We start from the raw sequence: 22,037 nt of genomic DNA on the forward strand, positions 1-22,037 counted from the left end.
AGTATGTGTTAGGTATTATATTAATAATTTTTTTTTTTATTTTCTTTATAGATATTTGTTCATCAGAGTCAAATAAGCATGTTGTGATTTGATCCAATGTGTGTTTGTTTGGGGGTTTGGATTTTGAGTTGAGATTTGAATAGTAAAAATTTTGAATTTGAATAGTTGTATGATGTGATATAAATAGGTGATGATGTGATGTTTTGAATGTAAAATTAATTTTTAGTATAATATAAAAAATAAAAAATAGGTATTTGATTTGATATTTTTGGGGAGAAAATTTTGGATGAATAGTGAGATTTTGTCCAAATCTTTCAACCGAACACACCAAGTATTTAACAGGAAGATATAATATATATATATATATCCCACTGAACAATCTATATGGTTTAACTTTAATATATATATATATATTTTTAAAAATAATACTCCTATCGTTCCACAATTATAATTTGAGTTGTATTTGATGCGAAATTTAAAAAATATTGATATTATATTTGTAGTAGATAAAAAGTACGGTAAGATTTTTTTTCACTTGTGAGCGTATCAGTGTAAAAAGTAGTGACAATTATGTAATAATAATTAAAAAATAAAGGTAGTTCTATAGTGATATGATTATTTATAAAGATAAGACTGACAAAAATATAAATAAAACTATTGTATTGAAACGAAGAAAATATATTATACATATTTATTACTTTTATATAACATACATAATTTCCTTAAAATGTGAATTGGAGCCATTGTTGATTTAACACATGTATTAAAATTTAAAATGTAGGGGATGTTGTGTTGTTTTTGAAATGATCGTCACCATCCCGCTAAAATATTTTAGGGTAGCTTCATGAAAATCCCATAAAAAATGGATGACCAGATACTCCATGGACCTCAGATCCAGAAAATCCTCACCGTCAGTGCGACATGCGGTCCGGATCGGAGGGCCCTTGATGAACCAAGATCCACTCAGCGCGCCTCCTCCATTGGAGTTCGATTCAAGCTTTCCCCGCTTCCGAAAAGCATGCACCATTGCAACAAACAAAACTCTCCACAGAAATTCCCAAAATCTGACCCCCAAACGAAAATTTTACGGATTTCATAATCCGAAAGAGATTGGAGTACCCCATTTGGAGATTCTGTTAAAAAACTTCGGTGTTTTCAAGCTCCATTTCTGAACAAGGGTACTTTAATCTTATTCTTTTTTTTTTTCGTTTGAAAGGTCTCGCCTCGGGGTATTTAGTTTGCTAAACATTGAATTGCATCGGAGGCCTAATTTTGGGGGTCAGATTTTGGCGTTTGAACGATTGCTTTGGGAATTTTGGAGGTTGAAGGAGGAGAAGGAATTCAGAAATTAACACCAGAGGATTATCAATAATATCCGTGTGCTTCTCGGAGGTAAACCAAGGGTTACCGAGTTGTTTAATTTTGAAGGTAGGAGTTGATTTAGGGTTAGGGGAATTGCAGTGAAGACTGCTCAAAAATCGATCGATCAATATTTGATTGTTGTTCTGTGCTGTGCAGTGCTGTGCTGTGCATAGATATATACATTACATACATAGCCACAAATATGGCTATGTGTGTTGATTCTTTGAAGGAGGAGGCGCCGACGAATGTTTGAGACGCCATGGACAAAAGACTTGCCGTGTTTCTCGTTGCTCTTTTCTCCGTCTTCGCAGCGGATTATTCGGAAGGGAATAGAAAATTAGCGAAGCAGAGCATTCTGGAAAATGATTTGGTAAGACAATTCGGAGGTTGATTCATCTCTTTCATGGAAAACTGACCTTCTCTTTCGATTGCTAAGCTTGCATTCATTTTTTCAGTAAAAGCATCCATGGATGAGCTTGATTGATTTTCCTAAATAGTTAGATTCCATCATTCTCAGCAGGCTGAGAGAGAGGGACTTCCATTGAAAGCATTAACAGAAGTGAAAGAGTCTTGTTCGAATAAGCTCGAAAAGGCGACTGAAACTTCTGCTACAACTCCAAGAAGGTATTTGCACGGCCAGCATACATGGAGCATACTTCGAACTACATCTGCAGATTCTGCTTCGTCTCCGAGTCCTTCATTGTCGCCAACACCTGGAGGAAACATTTTTGCACCCTCTCCATCTCCAACTCTGATGTCCTTGGATAAGGCTGCCGATCAATCTCTCTCAACATCAAAGGAACCTTCACAAACAAACAAAGATGTACAGAAGTATCTTATGATCACTCTGATTTTAATTATAGTTCTTGGACTTGTTGTCATAGCTATACTGTTAGTTCTCTGTGTTAAGAGCTCGAAGGAAGGGTCGAAAGGTGGGGTAAGAGACGAGAAGCCTCTTCTCGACTTCAGCTCGAGTGATGCTTCAACAAGTATGTTCAACGTCGTGGTTGAGGTTTCAATGTACAGATTCTTTCAGTTCTACTGTTTCATTCCTCATAAAGGTTTATGATTAACACTCAGGTCCGAAGAAGTCTCGTATCATCATTGACAATTCCAAGAGTGAAGCTATCGAAGTTGCATCGAACACCGGCAGTTCATTGGATGCTAACCATGATCTTCCTCAAGTTGGACCTCAGACGATGGAAGCTAACTATGATCTTCCACAAGCTGGACCTCAGAAGATGGAAGCTACAGCAGAATCTGCAAGAAATACCAAAGCAGCATTGCCAATTCCTCCCGGAAAGAGAACTTCTCCCGAAGCAGCATTGCCAATTCCTCCCGGAAAGAAAACTTCTCCTCCACCACCCAACCCACCTCCAGGACCACCACCACCACTGCCTCCTGTGAAGTCTCCTGCTGCTCCTGCTGCACCGCCACCTCCTAAAATGGGTCGACATCCTCCAAATCCACCTCAAAATGGAATACCATCAGCTCCTGAACACCATCGTCGGCGTTCTTCTTTAGGCGGTGGATCCCCTGGTAGATCAAGACCTCCAAAAACCAAATTGAAGCCATTGTTTTGGGACAAAGTTCTTGCGAACCCCGATCATTCCATGGTTTGGGATAATATTCGTGATGGATCATTCCAGTAAGTAGCTATCTATACAGTGGTGTGTGTTAGCTAGACCTTTGTTTTGATTGACATTTTCTTTCCTGTTCTTTGAACTTGTAGATTCAATGAGGAGATGATGGAAACACTCTTTGGATATTTCGCAGCGGATATGAACAAGAATGAGAAGAAGAAAGACTCACCTGCATTCGACAATACACCACAATACGTTCAGATCATCGATCCCAAGAAATCACAAAACTTGGCGATCCTTCTAAAGGCATTGAATGTCACAACCGAACAAGTCTGCGATGCCCTCAAAGAAGGTATATATATATGCTTAATTATCGCATGGTTTAGTTTATTGATAAAGAGTGTTTGTATGTATGCACTTTGATCAGGTCATGAGCTCCAGCCAGAGCTAGTCCAGACTTTGTTGAAGATGGCGCCGACAACCGATGAAGAACTAAAGCTGAAGTTATATAATGGTGAGCTTTCTCAACTCGGCCCGGCCGAGAGGTTTCTCAAGGCCCTGGTCGATATCCCATTCGCCTACAAACGTTTGGAAGTGGTGTTATTCTTCACCACATTCGATGAGGAGTTTCCTTCCCTCAAAGAGTCCTTATCAACATTAGAGGTTCCTAAATTGCTTCTCTTTCTAGCAGATACATTTTCCTTTTCCTTTTCTTCTTTCTCTAAGTTTTGCAATTCCTCTGTTCAGGTTGCCTGCAATGAGCTCACAAACAGCAGACTCTTCTTGAAACTCTTGGAAGCTGTTCTTAAAACGGGTAATCGAATGAACGACGGCACGTACCGTGGGGGCGCTACAGCCTTCAAGCTCGACACACTCTTGAAACTATCAGATGTGAAAGGAGTAGATGGAAAGACAACTCTACTGCACTTTGTCATTTTGGAAATAGTCCGGTCGGAAGGTGTGAGAGCTGCTCGAAGATTGAAAGAGCGCCAAAGTGCATCATCGAGTTCAGACAGCATCAGCAGCAGTGGCGATGACGATTCTTTGCAAGAAACTGAAGAATACCATCGGAACCTCGGGCTTCAAGTGGTCTCTGGGCTCAGCCACGAGCTTGAGGATGTAAAAAAGGCCTCTATCATTGATGCACAGGCTCTAACAGAGACAGTGTCGAACCTCAATCGAACCCTCGCCAAAACAAAGGAGTTTGTTGAAAAAGAGATGAAAAGTGTCAAAGGATGCGATGATCACTTCCGGGAGGCTGTTACTAATGCAATCAATGAAGTGGGATCGGATATGGAATGGCTGGTTGCAGAGGAGAAAAGGATTATGAGTTTGGTGAGGAGCACAAGAGACTATTTTCATGGAAAGTCTTCCAAGGATGATGCGCCGCACCTATTTGTGATTGTTCGAGATTTCTTACAAATGCTGGACAATGCTTGCAAGGATTTTTCGAAGACGGCTAAGGACAAGGCTCCATCTTCCTCGTCACCATCTGCCTCGCCTAATGGTCAAGATTCAGGTTTTTGAAAATTTAGTAATGAACATGATTCTTTCATATGTAGTGAAGTGAGTTCAAGTTAACTACCATTAATGTCTTCATGGCAGATTGTTCTGAATCTTCATCGGATATCCGCAAACAGTTATTTCCATTGATGAGGGAGAAGCAGAAGGATGATGGATTCAGCTCCGATGATGAACATAATTAGGCTCATCACTTTATCCCTACCTACCTATGGTATGCCTAACTTGCTAAATCTCTAAATTAAATCCAGTTGTAGTATATATAAAGGTTGCAAACAAATCGAGTCTGTGTTAAGTTTTGAGCTTTTTCAAATCTAATTTGATTAATTTTACTTTGGCTAAGCTTCACACTCGAGTTTGAGTTTGAGTTGGAGTTTTGTAAAAAAAGTTATCCTGGCTGCATTGAAATAAAAAAGTTGAAAAAAGACAAAACAATTGTGGAAGACTGAAGTTGTGATTTCGATTTCAATAGCTCCATATACGATTCTATATGGATTGAAATGGTGTTATATTTCTATTGGCTATGTGCATAATAATTTGTTGAGATATGAGAAGCAAAGCAACTTCCACAATATGGTGAGGAGAGGACCAAGGCAAAGTTGATCTTCTATTATCAAAATTAGGTCCAATATAATCGATAAATAAATTAAATCGAGAATGGGTCCTTCTCGTGTATGTTCATGTTTGCAACCAATGCACAAACCAATTACTTTGTTAAAAATATTAAAGCATTGTTTAGATTCCAAGTCAAAACACGTATGGCAAGATGAGTTCCGCCACACTAGTATTCACAGTTAATTCAAAACCCTAGGAGCATTAATTAATTAATTAAGTTCATAACAAAAAAACTGAGTTGCTCCTAATATATATATATAGTTCATCAAGAAAGTGGCGACTGACTGACATAAAGGAGGAAGAGCTAGTACGTACGTAATACCTTTCAGAAGAAGGAATTAGGGTTAGACGAATTACTCAAGAGCACTTGTTGATGCATAGCCTGCTTCTTCTTCAGCGTAACTATCTGCTCCACTGAGTAAACGCAGCAGCCTTTCGAATACAGCTGCGATTGAGCCACCGGAGAGTTCACCACCACCTGCAGCAGCTGCTGCCTGTTCAATCTCCCGAGATCCACGCCGCCGCCGCCACCGCTTGTTGCCGCCGCCGACGAGGCGGAAGCGGTCTCGCAAGGCATTGACTGGAGTACGCTAACCTGCGCCTGGAGAAACCGGATGTACTTGTACGCCTCCTCCAGTACGGTCGCCATGTCCATTTTTTCATCCCAGGGGAGTAGCTTTTGCAAGCACCGCGTCTTATCGCTAAGCCTCTGCTGTTTTATCCGCCGCCGCTGCTTTCCGATTCCAGCCCTAGGGTTTAGAACTGGTGAATCCGCCGCGACGGCGGCGGTCGGAGGTAGCTCGAGAGAAAGTAGGCTCGGAAGCTGGAGATGGTGCGAAGACGACGACGACGACGCCGCCGCTTCGGAGAAGAAATTGTACGGAAGAACGCTGGTGGAATAACCGTCTCCGATGGCGGAGTTAGGTTCGGTTTTCGGCATTTTGAGAGGATTCGGTGCTTCCGCCGCCGGTTCGTAGGAACCGTAGGCAAGCAAGGAGCGGAAGCTGAGTCCGGCGCAGACGCCGTTGATGTAAGCCTCGTCGACGGCGGAAGAGGATTCGACGCCGTGGAGCTGCGGCTGCACCTGCAACTGAAAGTCATTGTCCATTGCTCCGGGAACGAGCTAGAGTGGATAAATTTCGTCTGTATCTTGTATATATAAAAGCCGCGAGGGGAACACGTGGCGAAGGATGAGAGGATGACAGGTGTCGCTGCGCGGAATCTGACGGCTATGTCTGTACGTTGGCCGTTTTCGTGCAGGTAGCAAAAACGACGTCGCTGAGTTGTGTATTTTTGGCCGTCGGATGAGGATTTTGATAGGTCTGACGAGATTGTCGGGGAACAAATAGAAGTGTACGGTATTGAACTGGAATAGGACAAAAATGCAGGTGTCGAATTTACATTTATAACCTCAATATCGAATGAGGGTCTGCTTAATGAAGAGTCCACTTCTAAGGGTAATTTGGGAAGCCACCGTAAGAGGATGGATGCACGTGGATTATGCAGTGAGGATGAGGTATGTTTTTGGATATAAATCATGTTTTAACTATTAAATCCGTATATATTACTCCCCTGTTTTGGATTTAAAATGTTTAATATTATTTTAATGTTAGAAGGAAATAGGTTAGACAAATTGGTAATAAATTTGTTTAATGTAGTTTAAAATAAATTTGAAACAAAATATTAATTTAAATTTTTGTTTAAGTAATATTTTGATTTAATATTCTATAATATATATATATATTTTAAATAAGCTTGAATATTGAAAATTTATCTTTAAAAACATAAACAAAACAAAAATCTCTACAATTTAAAATGTATACTTAAATAGAGCTTTTATTTAATCAACAAATAACAATAACTTCAAAAAATTATGTCTCGGTCTCATTATCTAAAAAATTAAAATGAAATTTATTCACTAAACCAGGGCATCAATTTAATCTTCAACTTTTTTTGTTTGGTGAATATGTATATAAGAAGGTCCTCCGAATTTAATAGGAGAGTATTTTGAGAAATTGTCATTTAGTTACCAATCTATAGTTACACCATGAATTACTTTCTACACGTAGAAATTTTACTGATATAATTTAACATATCATCATCAATCACACAATAATTTAATTTCCGATATCAGCACACATACATGTATATACACTATTAATAATCTAAGGCTTAAAATTATTAAGAAAAAAAGAAAGACATAGTTGCAATTGCTTCAAGAAAAATGATAAATATAGGAAAATATCTATAGTTACCTTATACTGTACAATATCCACAAGAAGTTTATGAATTCAGAAACCATACCACATTGGAGAAAAAGCAGGTAGCGCTGGAGTAGACTTCCTGAAATCACATCCACAATTAAAATGTTGATATCTTCAAAAACGAATTTGATTTGTATTTACTTGGAAGAATCGAAGCAAGATGTCGATTCAAAACTTGATTCAATCAAAAACTAAATATAATAATTTAAAAAATTCAGATCAAAACATTTCATTACTCAAAAGCAATAACCATTCACCAGTAGTCATCTCCTTGACCAAACATTGGCGCAATTACAGCCTTCGGCTTTGATTTCGATTTCACCAACCGCTTCCGCTCATCGTCTCCGGCATTCAATTGATCCGCGTCGGTTCGATGCGCCGATGTCATCGGGAAGTCCTCTGAAATCGCAGAAAGCTTCGGTACCCACGGAGCGGCCGTGCTACCGCTGGATCTCGATCTCGCAAGCCTTCTCCTCTCTCCGCCTGCGCGGCTCCGATCCACAGCCTGGCTGCCACGATTGGCAGCCTCCGTCTCCGGAGTGGCGGCCGCGCTTCCGCAACACGATCCTAATTCAGAGAAAAACTTCATCTGCTATTTTGCTGTTATTTTTGTTCTTCAGTTACTGCCTGCAGATTTGTTTTTATCATATATACAGAGCGGCTTTTGTGGCTTTATATCGGCTAATGGTTTATGAATCAGCCGCCGGTTACAGGTTTTCAAGTAACGCCCGCAAATAAATAAATGACAGCTGTCATCTCAACATTCAATTAAAAGACTCCCGGCCTATTTTCTAGATAAATCTACAGCGTTCTTATAATATTATCTACGGTAATGGTTGGTTCGGGAGTTGTAGTCCCAGGCGTTGCCTTTTCAAATTGTAAATCTTTAAGCCACCAGCAAATTAACTATATCCAATTTTTAAAGGTAACTAACTGTAACTGGCCATCCATCACATTATAATATTGTTTGTCAACGTATGATTAAAATTATTTTTTAATTAAAACTCTGAAATAATCAAACGTGTATATATATATTCACGTTAAAATCGTTGTAACAAATATTACGGTCCGTTTGCATATAGTGGTTTTGATACAATTACTAAAATCATTTTTTTTTTCAAAAAGAATAATAAATAAAATATTAATTAGTTTTTTGTTTACAAAATATTAATCAAATACTTGATTTTATTTTTTTTTGAAAACATATTTAAATTCCAAAATTCTTTATCTAAACATCTGTTTGAACCAAGCCGTACAGTGTATGATAATACTATGACCTGAATTTTAATTTCAACGAATAATAGTAATTGTATATATTTTATTCTAAAATGAAATAGTACCTAATAAATTTTATCCAATTTTACACGTATTTGGAAATTGAAATAAACACTGTTGGCATGAAAATTTCATGTTATCTATTAATTGTAAAAAAGAAAAAGGAAATAAAGAACTATCAAGGCAATATGATTTAGCATATCTCATTTTTAAAATAAATAAATAACAAATACATTTCCCCTTTTCAAGTCCTTGGCTGTACTAAATTTTAACGTTTGTGTGTGTGTGTGTATATTTTTTTTTCACATATTATGGCCTATAATCTTTATTCGTCACGCTGTTACAAATATCAAGAACAACAGGTTTATTTTTTTAATAATAGAAGAAAGATTGCGACCTTTAGTGGTGATTTATTTTATTTTCTTAACAAATCATTTAAATTCAATGCATCCAATACAAAATTAGAATAATGTTGAGTAGTAGCTTTCGATGTCCTTTTTATTACTTTATTATTAAAAGAAAAATAAAGTGCTCCTTGTTAATTGGTGGATAAATTAATCATTTGGCTCTTTATCTTTAATCCAAAAAGTTGGTTCCAACAAATTATCAACATTCTGGTTAAGTCTAAATTTTATTTTAAAAAGTAGATTATAAATTTTGGGTAAAGTATTTATATGGATTTGATCCAACTATCAATTTAATATTTATTTTTAGAAAACATATATCGTATTCAAAAATAATAATGATCTCATACAAAATATTGACCATACTTAGACACACTGAATATATTATTTGTAAATATTTATAAAATCAATATATTACACACTTACACCATAGGCATTTACTGTAAAATATTTATTATTATATTAAAAATGCACTCCAATGCCTAATTGTTATTCAATACTATTATACTAGTACAATGCCATACAAAACATCTATTTCAATTTAAAAAACTCAAATCTAAAATACCCAAGAAGACTCAAAACTTTACCAATCCTTCCCTTGTACAGTAAAAAATGTTTGTATATATGTGTATGAACAAAAATTAAAAATCAAGTGATTCCCAACAAACTCGACTGCAAGAAACAACACACACCGCTATAATAGAATGGAATGGAATGGAATCAATCAGCGTTCAAGAAGAGTAAATTACCTTTCTTCACCAAGAACAAACCCCGTGAGAAGTACAAGTTCCAAGAACAGCTAAACTCGGCCAGTTACCCATCCTCCCAATCGTTTTCATCTTCATCATCACCAGAAGCTGCTGCTTCTACATTCAAGTCATTAACCTTAAACTGTGCTGCCGACGTGTTGCCTGCAATAAAGCATAATTCATAGACAGTTAAGCGCCATACCAAATAAAATTGGCTAGTCCCTTTTATATGATTCATTGTTATGTGAATGAGCTTCAAGTTAAAACTTGAGTTTGAATTACTCAAGCTTGGTCGGGTGCTTTTCGAGTCAAGCATTGAATTGTGGTCAACCTGTTTAACTCCTTCCTCGCTTTTAACAAGCTACTTCAGAATTGACTATTCAGCATGATCAAATTTGAAACAAAAGCCAAAATTTTTGCTTAACTAGTTCACACGGTCTGGGATTCAAGTATAAGTTTGGTATTTGTTACTATGAAATGTCCTTAGGTAACTGTCATATTGTGTAATGGCTTACTGAGGAAATTCATTTCTGTAAGGTTTCTCCAACTTATAGAGAACCCCCGGAAGCTAATTACCCCTCTTAACTATTATACTACAGTAATATTAAGAACTGGGTGAAAAAAAGTAAGAGATAGGAGGGTGGTTAAACAAAGGGATTTACCTATAGAAGAGCCCTCCTCCCAAACATCATCGTCCTCATCATCATCTTCACGTTTTGACTTCATGCCAACCTGACGCTGCGAGTTTGTATCAATTGGGTTGTTAGGCAACCCCTGCTCCTGCTTGACAGCTTCTTGTTGGCGCTTAAGCAGAGCAGCATAATAAGCCTTATAGTATTCATCCTACAAAACAAAGTGTAGAATGGCAAATGAATAGTTTGTCAAAGGGGATATAAAATACAGAGATATAAATACATATATACACTGATATTATATATATGTGTGTATATATATATTGACCAAAAGAAAAAGTCTTGGGAAATTTTGAAAAGCCCTCAAATAAACCTGTATAGTTTTTGAATCCTCATTTACGACTGTGGACTTCTTGTCATCAGAATGCGCTGAAGATTTTGATGTACTGCCCATGTTTAACTCAGGCTTTGTCTCTCCACGTTGTTCTTTCGTAAGAACCATTCCTTGCTTAATCATCCATGGAGGTAGCACCTTCATGGGTTCATTTGTGTTTGGTTTTACATCTTCCCCTCCGTCACCAGAACCAGAAAATGCAACTTCAACCTGCCAGGTATATGCAGTAAGATTCAAAAGCAACATAATTTCCTTAACAGACTGAATGGACCGTTATAAAAATTCATTCAATTCCTCTTACCAACTAGAGAGTGATTAGGTATATTCATGAAAGAATCATGCCAATCTTAGAATATATGCAGATAAATTTTCATATTTAATTCATAAATAATCAAAGCTCAATGCCAGTCTTTAATATTTAACCTATGTTTTATGATTACCCAAGATCATAATCTTCCATTATCGGAAAACAAAAGACAATAAAAAAAAAAAAAAAATCATTGCTTCTAGGTAGGTAACCTTCGTCTCCCCGACATAAGGCATGGGAGTTCCATGCAATGATTTCGAAGGGTCATTGGAATTAAAATCTCCACTTGTAACTCGGCCAGCAGCATTTGCCCGAAGTTCCCAAGCTTGAAGGCTTCCAAATTCAGGAGCAGGCAAATCCTTAACTCTTGCTATTTGATCCATCAGTGGTTTTAGCTGTTCCTGTATTCCATCAAGTTCTCAAAGGTTAGTAAAGATGCAAATGATTGCAAGACAAACAAGTAAACTTCCAGTCTCAAAAGGATCTTGGGGGTAAAAAGAGACTAATGTTTGAATTCAATGCTCTTCAATTTAACCGGAAAAAAATAAAAAATAAAAGGGAATTCAATCAACTTCATTTAAAAAGTTGAAAAATTTATAAACAACCACAACAAAATTTCATATCCGTACCATATAATCCACACACAACATATCCACTAAGATAAAAGTTAAACATCTAATAACAAATGGGCATTGGGCAGGTTATTTTTTCTTTCTTTTCTTCGTACTACTATTTATAAAATTTTATTTTTTCAAGGTTAGGTTGGTGGGGTGGGGGATTGGAGTGCATAGAATACCCAAAGAAAAACCATGGAAGAAAAGCAGCTAGCAGCACACTAATTTCTACTCAAACGCATAGCCAATAATATATGACCACTGTCACCGAGTTTCCGTCAGGCTTTCGCCCATTGCGAAAAATTTCCCACTACAGAACCACAATCTCACAAGTAGTCTAACATAACAAGGGTTGGCATATTAACAGGTAAGTGGAAATAGCAGAGTCCAGCTGTGACTTATACACACTCATACAAGAGAACATAAATAAACTATATGTGCATAAAAAGGCCTATATATTATTCTCCATGATAGGTTGCAGGGAAAACAGGGAGACCTAATGAGTGCACATATATTAACACCATTGTGGAAAAAAAAAACCTACAATTGCCCGAACCAACAAATGGTCAGCTTAATTCTCATCTTGCTAAACTACCTAGCCATTATATATTTAAACATTATTCATCCCAGGAAGTATTCTAGCTTTCTTGATAACTATAATTTCTTCTATTCAGGTTTTATGAAATTTCTGTCTCATTTGAATATTTAGAAGTGATCAAAATCAAAGGAAGTCAAAGACACAAAACAACGGAACATTCGAGAAGCAGCAATAGCTTCAGGTAATGGAAATTATACATCTGTATGACATGTTTAAGAAAATAAAATGAGAAGATTGAAACATTTGTCATCATTAACTAATTTGCAAAAATTTCTGAGTATTATTTTGCATAATGGAGATGGATGGTTATTAAATTTCAACATAAAGGTGTTTAAAGAGAGGACAAACCTCCATCTTATTTAGCATTGTTTTCACTTTATCATGGTGACGTCTGCTTGAGTTATCATCTCCATCTCTCAATTCCTGACCACCTAACTGGTCACTCTCAGCCACAAGGATACTATCACATCTTTCACAGTGAAAGTATTCATCACTTGGGGAGATCAACCGAAGTGCATCAAGAGCAGTATATCTGAAATGCACGTCACCCAAAACTTTAATTCATTGACACAGAAAAGACTAAAGAAGAGAGAACAAAAAAAAATAAAAAATGAGAGGAACAAAGACCTCCTGCTGCAGCTTGGGCATGCATATTCCTGAATTGTGTTTCTGCTCTCCAGTCCATCCTTCAGTTTTTTTCTCATGCGATGTATTCTGTACCTCACCACATCATATATCTGCAATAGAAACCGGAACAGTTAGTTCACAAGAAATTTAGAAAGTTTTATGATAGTCACTACAAACAAAGCAACATTCACAGTCACCTAAGCTAGATAGATGATGAGATGCACTACAACCATTCGGTCAAATGCTAGAATATAAAAAAAATACAGATAAAGGAATCTATGATCCTGACAACACACTGACATCTATACCTCATAGTAGAATATCATCTCAAAATCAGCAAATTCTTTTTTGACAAGTTGAATTGAAAAAGAATTCGTGATTCAATGTACCAAACCATAGATGATTATGGCTGGTATATCATATACAGTCTTTTAGAAATATGGTGGGTTGTGAAAAAGAAATTAGTGTTGAATCATGAAAGAAAATATGTACCACACCATAGTATTTTCTTTCACTATGTGTTACATCTTGCTCATTTCCAAAAAATATTCTACAAGTCCAATTAATTTCCACTCTAAACCATCTATTCCATCTTGTCCATATCCAAATTAAAGGAGTGTACTAGAAAAGGTGTCAAATTATATTGACTTTAGTTAATATCACCTCTAAGTAAGTGCCTGAAAAAATCTACTCTGATGCCTACCATCAGTTACCACAACAAATCTTCTACTTATAGAGAACAAGGAAATTACGAACCTGCGCATAATCCAGGCAACAGTACGACTGTGTGTGCATTTTAAGCTTTTCATCACCTTCTCTTCCAGTTACATGACCATCAACCGTGGCAGCCACAGCAGCATTGTAAATTTTCGCACCTTTGGAGGACTGCGAAAGAAAATACCATTGAAGGAATGAAAAAAATGAGATAATCAGGAAGAACTAGAAGGGGACAATGAGTTAGGTTTTACGACATATCCCATCTCCTAATAAACACATTACCTGTAATATAAGAACATAGAAGGTGATAAAGAAAAAGACATTAACAAAAAATACAAAGATAGGATGATATTGCACATTTCAATGGAAAAATAATTAGAGAACATATTTCCATACCCTACAACAACTAGAGGCATGTTTTATAAGAGCAAATGTCCATTTTAGGATTGCAGTTCTCAATGTTGAAGTTTTATCTTGTTAAACAGTTTTAAAAAGCATTCCTATTTCAGAGAAAAAAAAAAAAATTGTCATCTCAATGCATGCAAGAATAAATTATAAATCCTTCCTTAACCCTAAGTTCAAACTCCACATTTCCATTCAGTGTCCTTTTTTACATAGAAGGGTGTGACCTTCCGTGAACAAAATGAGTGGACAATACCAATAATAGATACAACACAACCTTGCAAAGCTTATACTCTAGATCAACAAACAGAAACTATCAAATTTGATCATTCTTGAAAAATACTAATTGAAGTTTAGTCATTAATGTATACAAAAATACAAATCAATCTCTAGAAACAACAACAGAGAAAAGAGGCAAAGATATAGGCCACAAGAATGAACCAGAAATTTAAACCTCCTTGCGGTGATCACGAGTGACAAGCTTTTCTTCTTCAAAGAGTCTCAAAGCCCGACGAAGCTGCTTAGTATGAAGTTTCAAGTCTTTAGCCAAATCTTCTTCCCTAACCCATTGTCGTCTGCAACAAAGTTAATGTATATAAAATGAAGAAAGGTTGAAAACAAACTCAAAAGGTTGAATTAACCACTTCCAACGATACAGTTAATGTTTATTGTTCCCTTAAAATCATAATTACCTAGTAAGAGCATCAAGAATAACCACTGCAATTCCCCTGTTGTCACTTTTCCCAGCCTTAGCTTGGTTTTCACCTTTAGTACTTATGTCATCATAGAATGCCCTCGCCGCAAGTTTCACCAAGCTATTCACATATGTTAATCAAACTAATTGAACAAATAATCAACAAGGCTGAAAGTTCAATGCTTCATCAAGAGAAATAAAACGTTACCGATTAAATGGATCAATGCTAGCCATTTTCAAGCTTTCAAGAACAACAAATTTGAACTTAAGCCACTGCTTCGTAATAATGCTTTAGTGGATCACCTACAATACAAACCAATCCCAAATGAATTTCAACATCAATAAAAGTAAATACTACAGCAAATTCAGGATTCTCCTTATATTGTTTTATTGCCTTCGTCAGAGTAAGCGCGAATAATTCTCATATTAATGTCAATGAGGAATCCCAAAAATAAGACCAAACAACAATACCAAATCAACAACACGAAACTTCTTTACTTTACTTCCCCAGGAATAGTTCTTAGTCCAAAATAGCTAAGGTAATCAGGCCAACGGAATCGCAGATGCAGATCAACGCCGACCACCGATTCGTGATATTTACGGGTTTTTAGCCAATATGACGATGCGAAAATCGCAACGGAACAATGAATCGTTTCAACTCTAACCGCGGATCCTCCCACGATCCTATCGCAATTTGGTTTCTTGGAAGCTCAATCCTAAACCCACAGGGAAATCCTTTCTCGATCTACTATCACGCGGCTAGTCTCACTTACAATGGCAACGCCTTAAATCTGGTTTGATTGAATTGAACGTACCTGACTTCCATCGAGTATATCTCCGGGTCGGGTCGGGTCGGTCTGTACGAATGGGCTACTGTGGGCCTAGGGCAAAACGAGTCCGACCCATTTGAGATTGGCATGTTTGACAGACAATTTGACTTTGATCCATGAAAATAGATGAGATGTTACATTAGTACCGCTCCATCCAGTGAATGTACTTTCACTGACTCAAGACTCCCGGCGATCCTCCGGCAATTGTTCGACGGCTTCTTGTTCGTATACATCGGTACTTGGCTGAATCGACTCTTCTCTTCGTATATGTGTAAATTCGATTCCCAGTTACTTTAAATCCGATTGTGTGCCGCAATTTGACCTAACCATAGATTTTATGTGATTTTTGCGTTGCTATACTTCAAATCTTTCGTGACGTTTCTTTGATTTTGCCTTTTGGCGGTTATGTTACAAAACAATCGAGTTTGTTTAATTACTATTTTTACTCACGTTCAAGCAACAAACCATGGTCCGTAAATCTTCGAATTGCAGCATTTCCATTTTTTGTTAATTAGCTCAGTTGAATCTCAGGGAACGGTTGAGACCACTTTTTGGCTGTATTTCCGAATTTATGTGGTGAGCTGCTTAAATTTGAGTTAACCATTGATTTCCGTGTCGATATCGTTTCATTCCATTATAACTTTATTGCTGTAACTTTGATCTCCTGATGATTATGTTAGAATTTCTTGAGTTTAATGGGTGGTTGTAAGTTTTATCGTGTGTGCAAGCATTGTGCCATAAACTCTGAATCTTTGTATAGTGACATTCACATTGCCACATTTCTCTTGTAATTTTGCTTATTTATAAGCCAATTTTCTCTAGGGATCAGATCAGAGAACGTGCTACAGTATATCATAAACGCATGTCGTGTAATCAGGGATTTGTATGTGATTTACTGTTGGTTCTATTTTCATCAATGTTATTTTGTTTAATGTAGTTTTTTCAACCAATAAGCCGTGGAATGTAAATCTTTATGCTGTGGCGTTTCTATTTTTCGCCCCATAATTTAATTGCTGTATGTGCCAACTGTGTCACTGGGAATCAATTGCAACGAATCTATATTTCCCAATTTATTATGTGATTTAGGGTGGGGTAATTGTTAATTTAGTTTAGATTTTTGTTACAGCTGTCCAACATAGATGCAAAAGAATAATGTGCCTCAGAGGCAGAGAAGCCTCGGGCCTGGGGTTCAATATTTGATCGAGTATCTAAAAAGAATGCAGGGTGAGAATCCAGGTTTCTTTTATGCAATCGAGGCTGATAATGAGCACAGTGGAAATTTCTTTTGGGCTGATGCAATTTCCCGGGCAAACTACAGCCATTTTGGGGACTCTGTTAGAGTTGATACATCTTATAGGACAAACCGGTCTAAGATACCATTTGTAATATTCACAGGCATAAACCATCATGCTCAGCCTGTCCTGTTTGGCTGTGCATTGCTTCTGAATGAATCTGAGAACACTTTCATTTGGCTTCTCCAAACATGGCTTCGGGCAATGTCTGGACATGGTCCTGTCTCAATCACTAGTGACCCTGATCGGCTTATTCAGATGGCTGTGGCACAAGTTTTCCCAGACTCACGGAATCGGTTCTGTAGATGGAGCATATTCAGACAGACACAGGAGAAGTTGGCTAATGTGTATCAAGAAAATCCAGCTTTTGATTTTGAGTTCAAGAAGTGCGTCAATGAAGCTGAAACAGTTGAGGAGTTTGAGTCTTCTTGGGCTACACTCTGGGGTAGATATTTCTTGATGGATAATGAATGGCTTATCTCGCTGTATAACATTCGTGATCAGTGGGTTCCTGTTTATTTGAGAGATGTGTTTTTTGGGGAACTATCCACATCAGAGTGCAGTGATGCCTTAGGTTTGTTCTTTACTGGGTTTTCAAGTACCACTCCCACCAACATACAGCTATTAATTAAACAATATGAAAAGATTGTTTCTACTTGGCATGGAAAGGAGCTGAAGGAAGACTTTGATACATCTAATACTATACCAGTTCTGAAGACACCTTCCCCTATGGAAAAGCAGGCTGCTAACCTGTATACTAGAAGGATATTCATGAAATTTCAAGGAGAATTGGTTGAAACTCTTGCTAATCCTGCTACCATATTAGATGATTCTGGTTCAGTGACAACATATAGGGTAGCCAAATTTGGTGAAGAGCACAAAGCACACATTGTTAGGTTCAATGCGTTCGAGATGAAAGCTACATGTAGTTGTCGAATGTTTGAGTTTTCAGGCATCATTTGTCGACATATACTCTCCGTGTTTCGAGCCAAAAATGTCCTTATGCTTCCTTCTGAGTATGTTCTCAAGCGCTGGACAAGAAACGCTAAGGCAAGTGGTGTAGAATCCACCACCGAATCAACTGTTGGGTTGCCCAGCAACTACCAGGAGGCTTTACGGCAAGAGGCTTTGAAGTTTGTTGAAGAAGGTGCCAAATCTATACATGTTTACAATGTGGCAATGAGTGCACTGCATGAGGCTACGAGACAAGTTGCAGCTGCAAAGAGCAAAAATTCTGAAAATGCACAGGCAACTAGCGAAGCAAATGGAGGAAATCTGGAGATGAGTTCAACCGAGAATCAATCTTCATCACATGTATCCAAGGTAGATACTTTGGACTTTCATTCCTTGTTGTTATATTGGCCAAATAGGTATATCATTCACTATTGATTTTCCTGATGGGATTGAAGATATTTTGTTCTGGTTGTTCCAATGATCTTGATTTTCTATCAAATGAAATGAAGGGCGGTAAGCAGTATTACTTGTGGATTAATTCTATCAAAGTGTTAATTCACTTGAGCTACAAAGCTGTGTTTGCGTTGAATTTCTTGAAGAATATAGTTTGTAGGAGTTACAATTAGTATTGCTTTGGCCAAAAATCTAACATGGAATATGTTCATAATGCAAGTGCCATAAAAAAAAATCTTGGGAAGCAAGATATTATTACAGCTGGCAGTTTACATTGAAAATTTCATGGTAGTCAGATGAAACATATTGAGGCTTTGGGAATTATCATCTAGGTTTGCATCCTTCATTTTGTTTTATAGAACAATAACCGATAGTTATTGAATTTTTTATTTTCTGTTATTTGAAATCCAACCATTATTGAACAAGTTTCTAGAAAAAATTATAGATTGGGATGTTAATGTTGGCTTCCAGAAATCATATGAGGAATCATGGAATGTTCCATGTACTAGACACACACACATAGTTGATAACGTGCATTTGCACATTTATTGTTTTGGCGATGTTTAATTTCCTGATGGATGAGAAATGAGGGATTAAATCAATAAATGCAAATTGCATATATACTTCAACTAATAATTTTATCAACCTCCCATACATGTTTGCTTCTGTTGTCAGTTATGGAAACTGTAAGACACAGTAAGGTCAACACTGAATTCACATGCATTTGTTTTAGCTAATTTCCACAAATATATACATGTAGTTAGTAATCAAATCCGTGCCATTTAGCATTCATTATGTATGGTCTTTCACCTTGTATGAAGATCGATTGAATGTACATTCAAGTTTAAACGTCAAGATTGGTGGTAATCCTGCTGAATCAAATTTGCAGGATGAGAAGGAGAAGAAAATTCGCGAGCTAGCTAATGAGCTGGAACGAACTAATCAAAAGTGTGAAGTGTATCGTGCAATCCTATTAGCACTTTTCCGGGACACGGAAGATCAGAAACTGAAACTCTCTGTAAAAGTCCAAAATGCAAGACTTTCGCTGAAAGACTAACGGTAAGTTTAGCTCTCCTTTGATGCCTTGTTCATTTAGTTTTATGCAAAATTTAAGCCTTGGTGTTTGATCACGATGATGAGAATAGATATAAGATTATGGTTAGTGGAGTGGGGCAATTTTAGATGGCATTGGAAGATATTCTTTGTGTTGTCTAAGTCTTTCTTATGTATTGGAAACAAAGTCAGAAACTGTGAGTTGTATTTGATAGTCCAAATGTGAAGTTCCTAGTTTTAGATGAAATTGTTACAAAAAATTAAAAATGAATGAATAATAGTAGTCCAAAATAATGTCATTCTCTTTCAATGATTTCTACATTTGTTTTGAATTGCATTGAATTTGTCTCTCTTTGAGTAGAGTTGTTGGTGCATAATATAAAGTTTAGTTCAATTCTAAACTTCGCTATTATTTTATACTAATCCTTGTCGCCTTGAATTTGGTTGTTTTTCTTATACCGCTAACATTATACTTGTATTTTCAAAATATATTTTATAATGTTTCAATTTATTATAAAAAAAATTAATAATAAATAAAATGGCAACCATTTTTAAAAAGCAAGTGGACTAAAATTTTACTTAAAATAATATTGTTAGTATTTAAAATATAAACTACTACTACATTATTGATATTGTGTGGAGAGAAACATACACCGAAAGGCAATTCATTAATAGGTAATTTAAAATAATCATCACTAATTAAATAATCCTCCAATCATGTCGGTGCAATAAATTCCACAAACGAAGGTATAGCTGAAATGACAGAACCACCCCCCCCTACAGTACCGGCTAGGAATCATGGTGATCAGGTGCGCGCCGCGTGACTGACACCTTCGTTATCAGCCACGTCAGAGGATCAAAAAATCAGGCGACAGCGGCCCTCGATCTGCCACGTGGCCACCAACCAATCAAAATATCTGCCGCATAGTGTGTTTCCTGGTATTCCGACATCTGGCGCCCTCCCTCACCATTCACCCCCCGCTTCCTCAATACGCTGTCGTTTCGACGCCCACACATCCCCACCGCCCAAGAATATCTCCCATGCTCACTTCCTTCTATGAAATTCCCACTTTGCCCCTACAGATAATACTATCGAATGTATATTATAGATTAGTTAAATATTTAAGAAGTAACAAACATATATATATTTTTTAAATTATGTAAATTTATGAATTTAAATTGAAAGGTTTAAAAATAATTAGAATCAACTTTGTATTTTTTTTATAACTATGTAGGAGCAGGAAGATTTTTTATTTGATTAAAAAATAAAATAAAAAGCAGATTTAGCTGGGTGGAAGACTGAGAGGGTAGTTTAGTAATTTCAGATGAGCATGTGGTTGTTTTATGGTGGTTGACTGCAAGTTGAATTAAACTAATTGCTTCCGCTTTCTTCTCTCTTCTGTTCGGTTCCCTATCCTTTTTATTCTTTCCTTTTCTCTCTCGTTCTCTCTCTCACCTGACCGGGAAAACCGTTTTCCTTGTTGATTTCCACAAAAGAATTTGTTTCCTCTCGTTTTTTGCAATCGGAAGTTTGTTTAGTGTGCAGAATTTGGAGGAGAGTCCTACTGTTTGATGTGCGGTGGAAGAAATATGGGGAAGCGGTGCGAATTGTGCAAAGGAAAGGCGCGGATACTCTGCGAATCGGACCAGGCGCGTCTGTGCTGGAACTGCGATGCCAGAGTGCACTCCGCCAACTTCCTGGTGGCGCGGCATTCGAGGAACCTCCTTTGTCAAGTGTGCAAATCTCCGACGCCGTGGTCCGCGAACGGTGCAAAGTTGAGACCTACCTTCGCGGTGTGCGAGCGGTGCGTTGATGGTAGAAGAGGCGTTGAAATTGATGAGGAAGCAGAGGACGCAGCGGTGGATGAGGAGGTGGTTGGAGAGAATCAGGTAGTGCCGTGGTCGCCGCCGCCAGCGCCGGAGAGTAGTTCGAGCGATGAGGATTCCGTGAGCGGCGGAGACGCGGGGAGTTCGATGAAGCGACGGAGAATCGGGAGTTGTTCTTCGTGTTCTTTCTCCGATGTACGATCTTAAATCCTTCCTCCTTTAACTTTTTGAAAATAGGAAAAAATGTTTTAGTATTATTAATTCGAGAATCGAGAATGATCGGTTTCGATTGCGGTTATAATGACAGGAAGTTCTAAGCAATTCTTCATCTCGTCCTAACATCTGCACTCCTTCGCCGTCGCTCTCGGCGGCGAGTTTCTCCCACGCGCTTCTGTCACCGATGTTGAGAAAAAATCTAAAAACGGAGCAGGTTCGGGTCGACGCGCATGAATCGGACTTGGCAGATCAGCTGCAAAGATTCCACCGGGGCCAAACGGATTCGAGTGGTGGTGAAATAACTGAATAAGTACGTTCTCAAAACCCTCCGTGGAAAACGCAGTAGTAGCAGCTAGATTTTGAGGATCGAAATCCTTCTCTGACAAAGTAATTAAGGACTGCTAAATTTCAAGATTGGATTTACGATTAGGATTATTCATCAGTGTGTGATTCCTTGGGGTTCACAAACATTAGCCATTTGTATGAGTGTGTTCATGCTACTGTTCTCCTCAAGTATTTTATCTTTTTTTTTTTTTTTGTCTCGGTCAATAGATTGATCTGCTAAAATTTTCCATGAATTTAGAAATGTGGTATATATACACAGAATACGATTTTTATTTTCTCTCATTTTATCAATATTATCATCGAAGAGCA

General features: G+C 37.4%; 6 protein-coding genes across 9 annotated transcripts; 3 read left to right on the forward strand and 3 right to left on the reverse strand.

Moving 5' to 3' along the window:
- The first annotated feature begins 1,433 nt into the window (after positions 1 to 1,433).
- Positions 1,434 to 4,651, forward strand: LOC127254456 (formin-like protein 3). The gene is made up of 7 exons (XM_051279547.1): positions 1,434 to 1,732; positions 1,880 to 2,351; positions 2,443 to 3,010; positions 3,095 to 3,297; positions 3,373 to 3,608; positions 3,693 to 4,464; positions 4,551 to 4,651. The coding sequence occupies exons 1-7, from the start codon at positions 1,622 to 1,624 to the stop codon at positions 4,649 to 4,651; spliced, it is 2,463 nt and encodes an 820-aa protein (XP_051135504.1). The 5' UTR covers positions 1,434 to 1,621.
- Positions 4,652 to 4,802: 151 nt separating this feature from the next.
- LOC127254915 (transcription factor LRL2) lies at positions 4,803 to 6,709 on the reverse strand. Its single transcript, XM_051280263.1, has one exon. It carries the CDS (start codon positions 6,187 to 6,189, stop codon positions 5,407 to 5,409), a length of 783 nt encoding a protein of 260 aa, XP_051136220.1. The 5' UTR covers positions 6,190 to 6,709; the 3' UTR covers positions 4,803 to 5,406.
- Positions 6,710 to 7,164: 455 nt separating this feature from the next.
- LOC127254916 (uncharacterized) lies at positions 7,165 to 8,024 on the reverse strand. The gene is made up of 2 exons (XM_051280264.1): positions 7,603 to 8,024; positions 7,165 to 7,424 (listed from the first exon to the last, which is right to left on the reverse strand). The coding sequence occupies exons 1-2, from the start codon at positions 7,932 to 7,934 to the stop codon at positions 7,373 to 7,375; spliced, it is 384 nt and encodes a 127-aa protein (XP_051136221.1). The 5' UTR covers positions 7,935 to 8,024; the 3' UTR covers positions 7,165 to 7,372.
- Positions 8,025 to 9,564: 1,540 nt separating this feature from the next.
- Positions 9,565 to 15,517, reverse strand: LOC127254338 (transcription factor efuD-like). Its single transcript, XM_051279402.1, has 11 exons — positions 15,230 to 15,517; positions 14,967 to 15,061; positions 14,757 to 14,879; positions 14,519 to 14,639; positions 13,702 to 13,830; positions 12,946 to 13,055; positions 12,667 to 12,850; positions 11,319 to 11,507; positions 10,779 to 11,009; positions 10,436 to 10,616; positions 9,565 to 9,935 (listed from the first exon to the last, which is right to left on the reverse strand). The coding sequence occupies exons 2-11, from the start codon at positions 14,990 to 14,992 to the stop codon at positions 9,838 to 9,840; spliced, it is 1,392 nt and encodes a 463-aa protein (XP_051135359.1). The 5' UTR covers positions 14,993 to 15,061; positions 15,230 to 15,517; the 3' UTR covers positions 9,565 to 9,837.
- Positions 15,518 to 15,545: 28 nt separating this feature from the next.
- Positions 15,546 to 19,659, forward strand: LOC127254337 (protein FAR1-RELATED SEQUENCE 9). Of its 4 annotated transcripts, none has more exons than XM_051279400.1 (4): positions 15,546 to 15,859; positions 16,120 to 16,164; positions 16,715 to 18,203; positions 19,177 to 19,659. In XM_051279400.1, exons 3-4 carry the CDS (start codon positions 16,728 to 16,730, stop codon positions 19,342 to 19,344), a joined length of 1,644 nt encoding a protein of 547 aa, XP_051135357.1. In that variant the 5' UTR covers positions 15,546 to 15,859; positions 16,120 to 16,164; positions 16,715 to 16,727; the 3' UTR covers positions 19,345 to 19,659. The 4 variants fall into 4 exon arrangements, with proteins under 4 accessions (XP_051135357.1, XP_051135355.1, XP_051135356.1 ...); XM_051279398.1 differs by having other exon boundaries at positions 15,546 to 15,823; XM_051279399.1 differs by lacking the exon at positions 16,120 to 16,164.
- A 1,050-nt stretch (positions 19,660 to 20,709) lies between these two features.
- On the forward strand, positions 20,710 to 22,037 carry LOC127255022 (zinc finger protein CONSTANS-LIKE 3-like). The gene is made up of 2 exons (XM_051280433.1): positions 20,710 to 21,362; positions 21,475 to 22,037. Exons 1-2 carry the CDS (start codon positions 20,913 to 20,915, stop codon positions 21,691 to 21,693), a joined length of 669 nt encoding a protein of 222 aa, XP_051136390.1. The 5' UTR covers positions 20,710 to 20,912; the 3' UTR covers positions 21,694 to 22,037.

The sequence above is a fragment of the Andrographis paniculata genome, unplaced genomic scaffold, assembly GCF_009805555.1.
Source record: "Andrographis paniculata isolate CXL003 unplaced genomic scaffold, ASM980555v1 Contig52END, whole genome shotgun sequence".
In the NCBI taxonomy this organism is placed as follows: Eukaryota; Viridiplantae; Streptophyta; class Magnoliopsida; order Lamiales; family Acanthaceae; genus Andrographis; species Andrographis paniculata.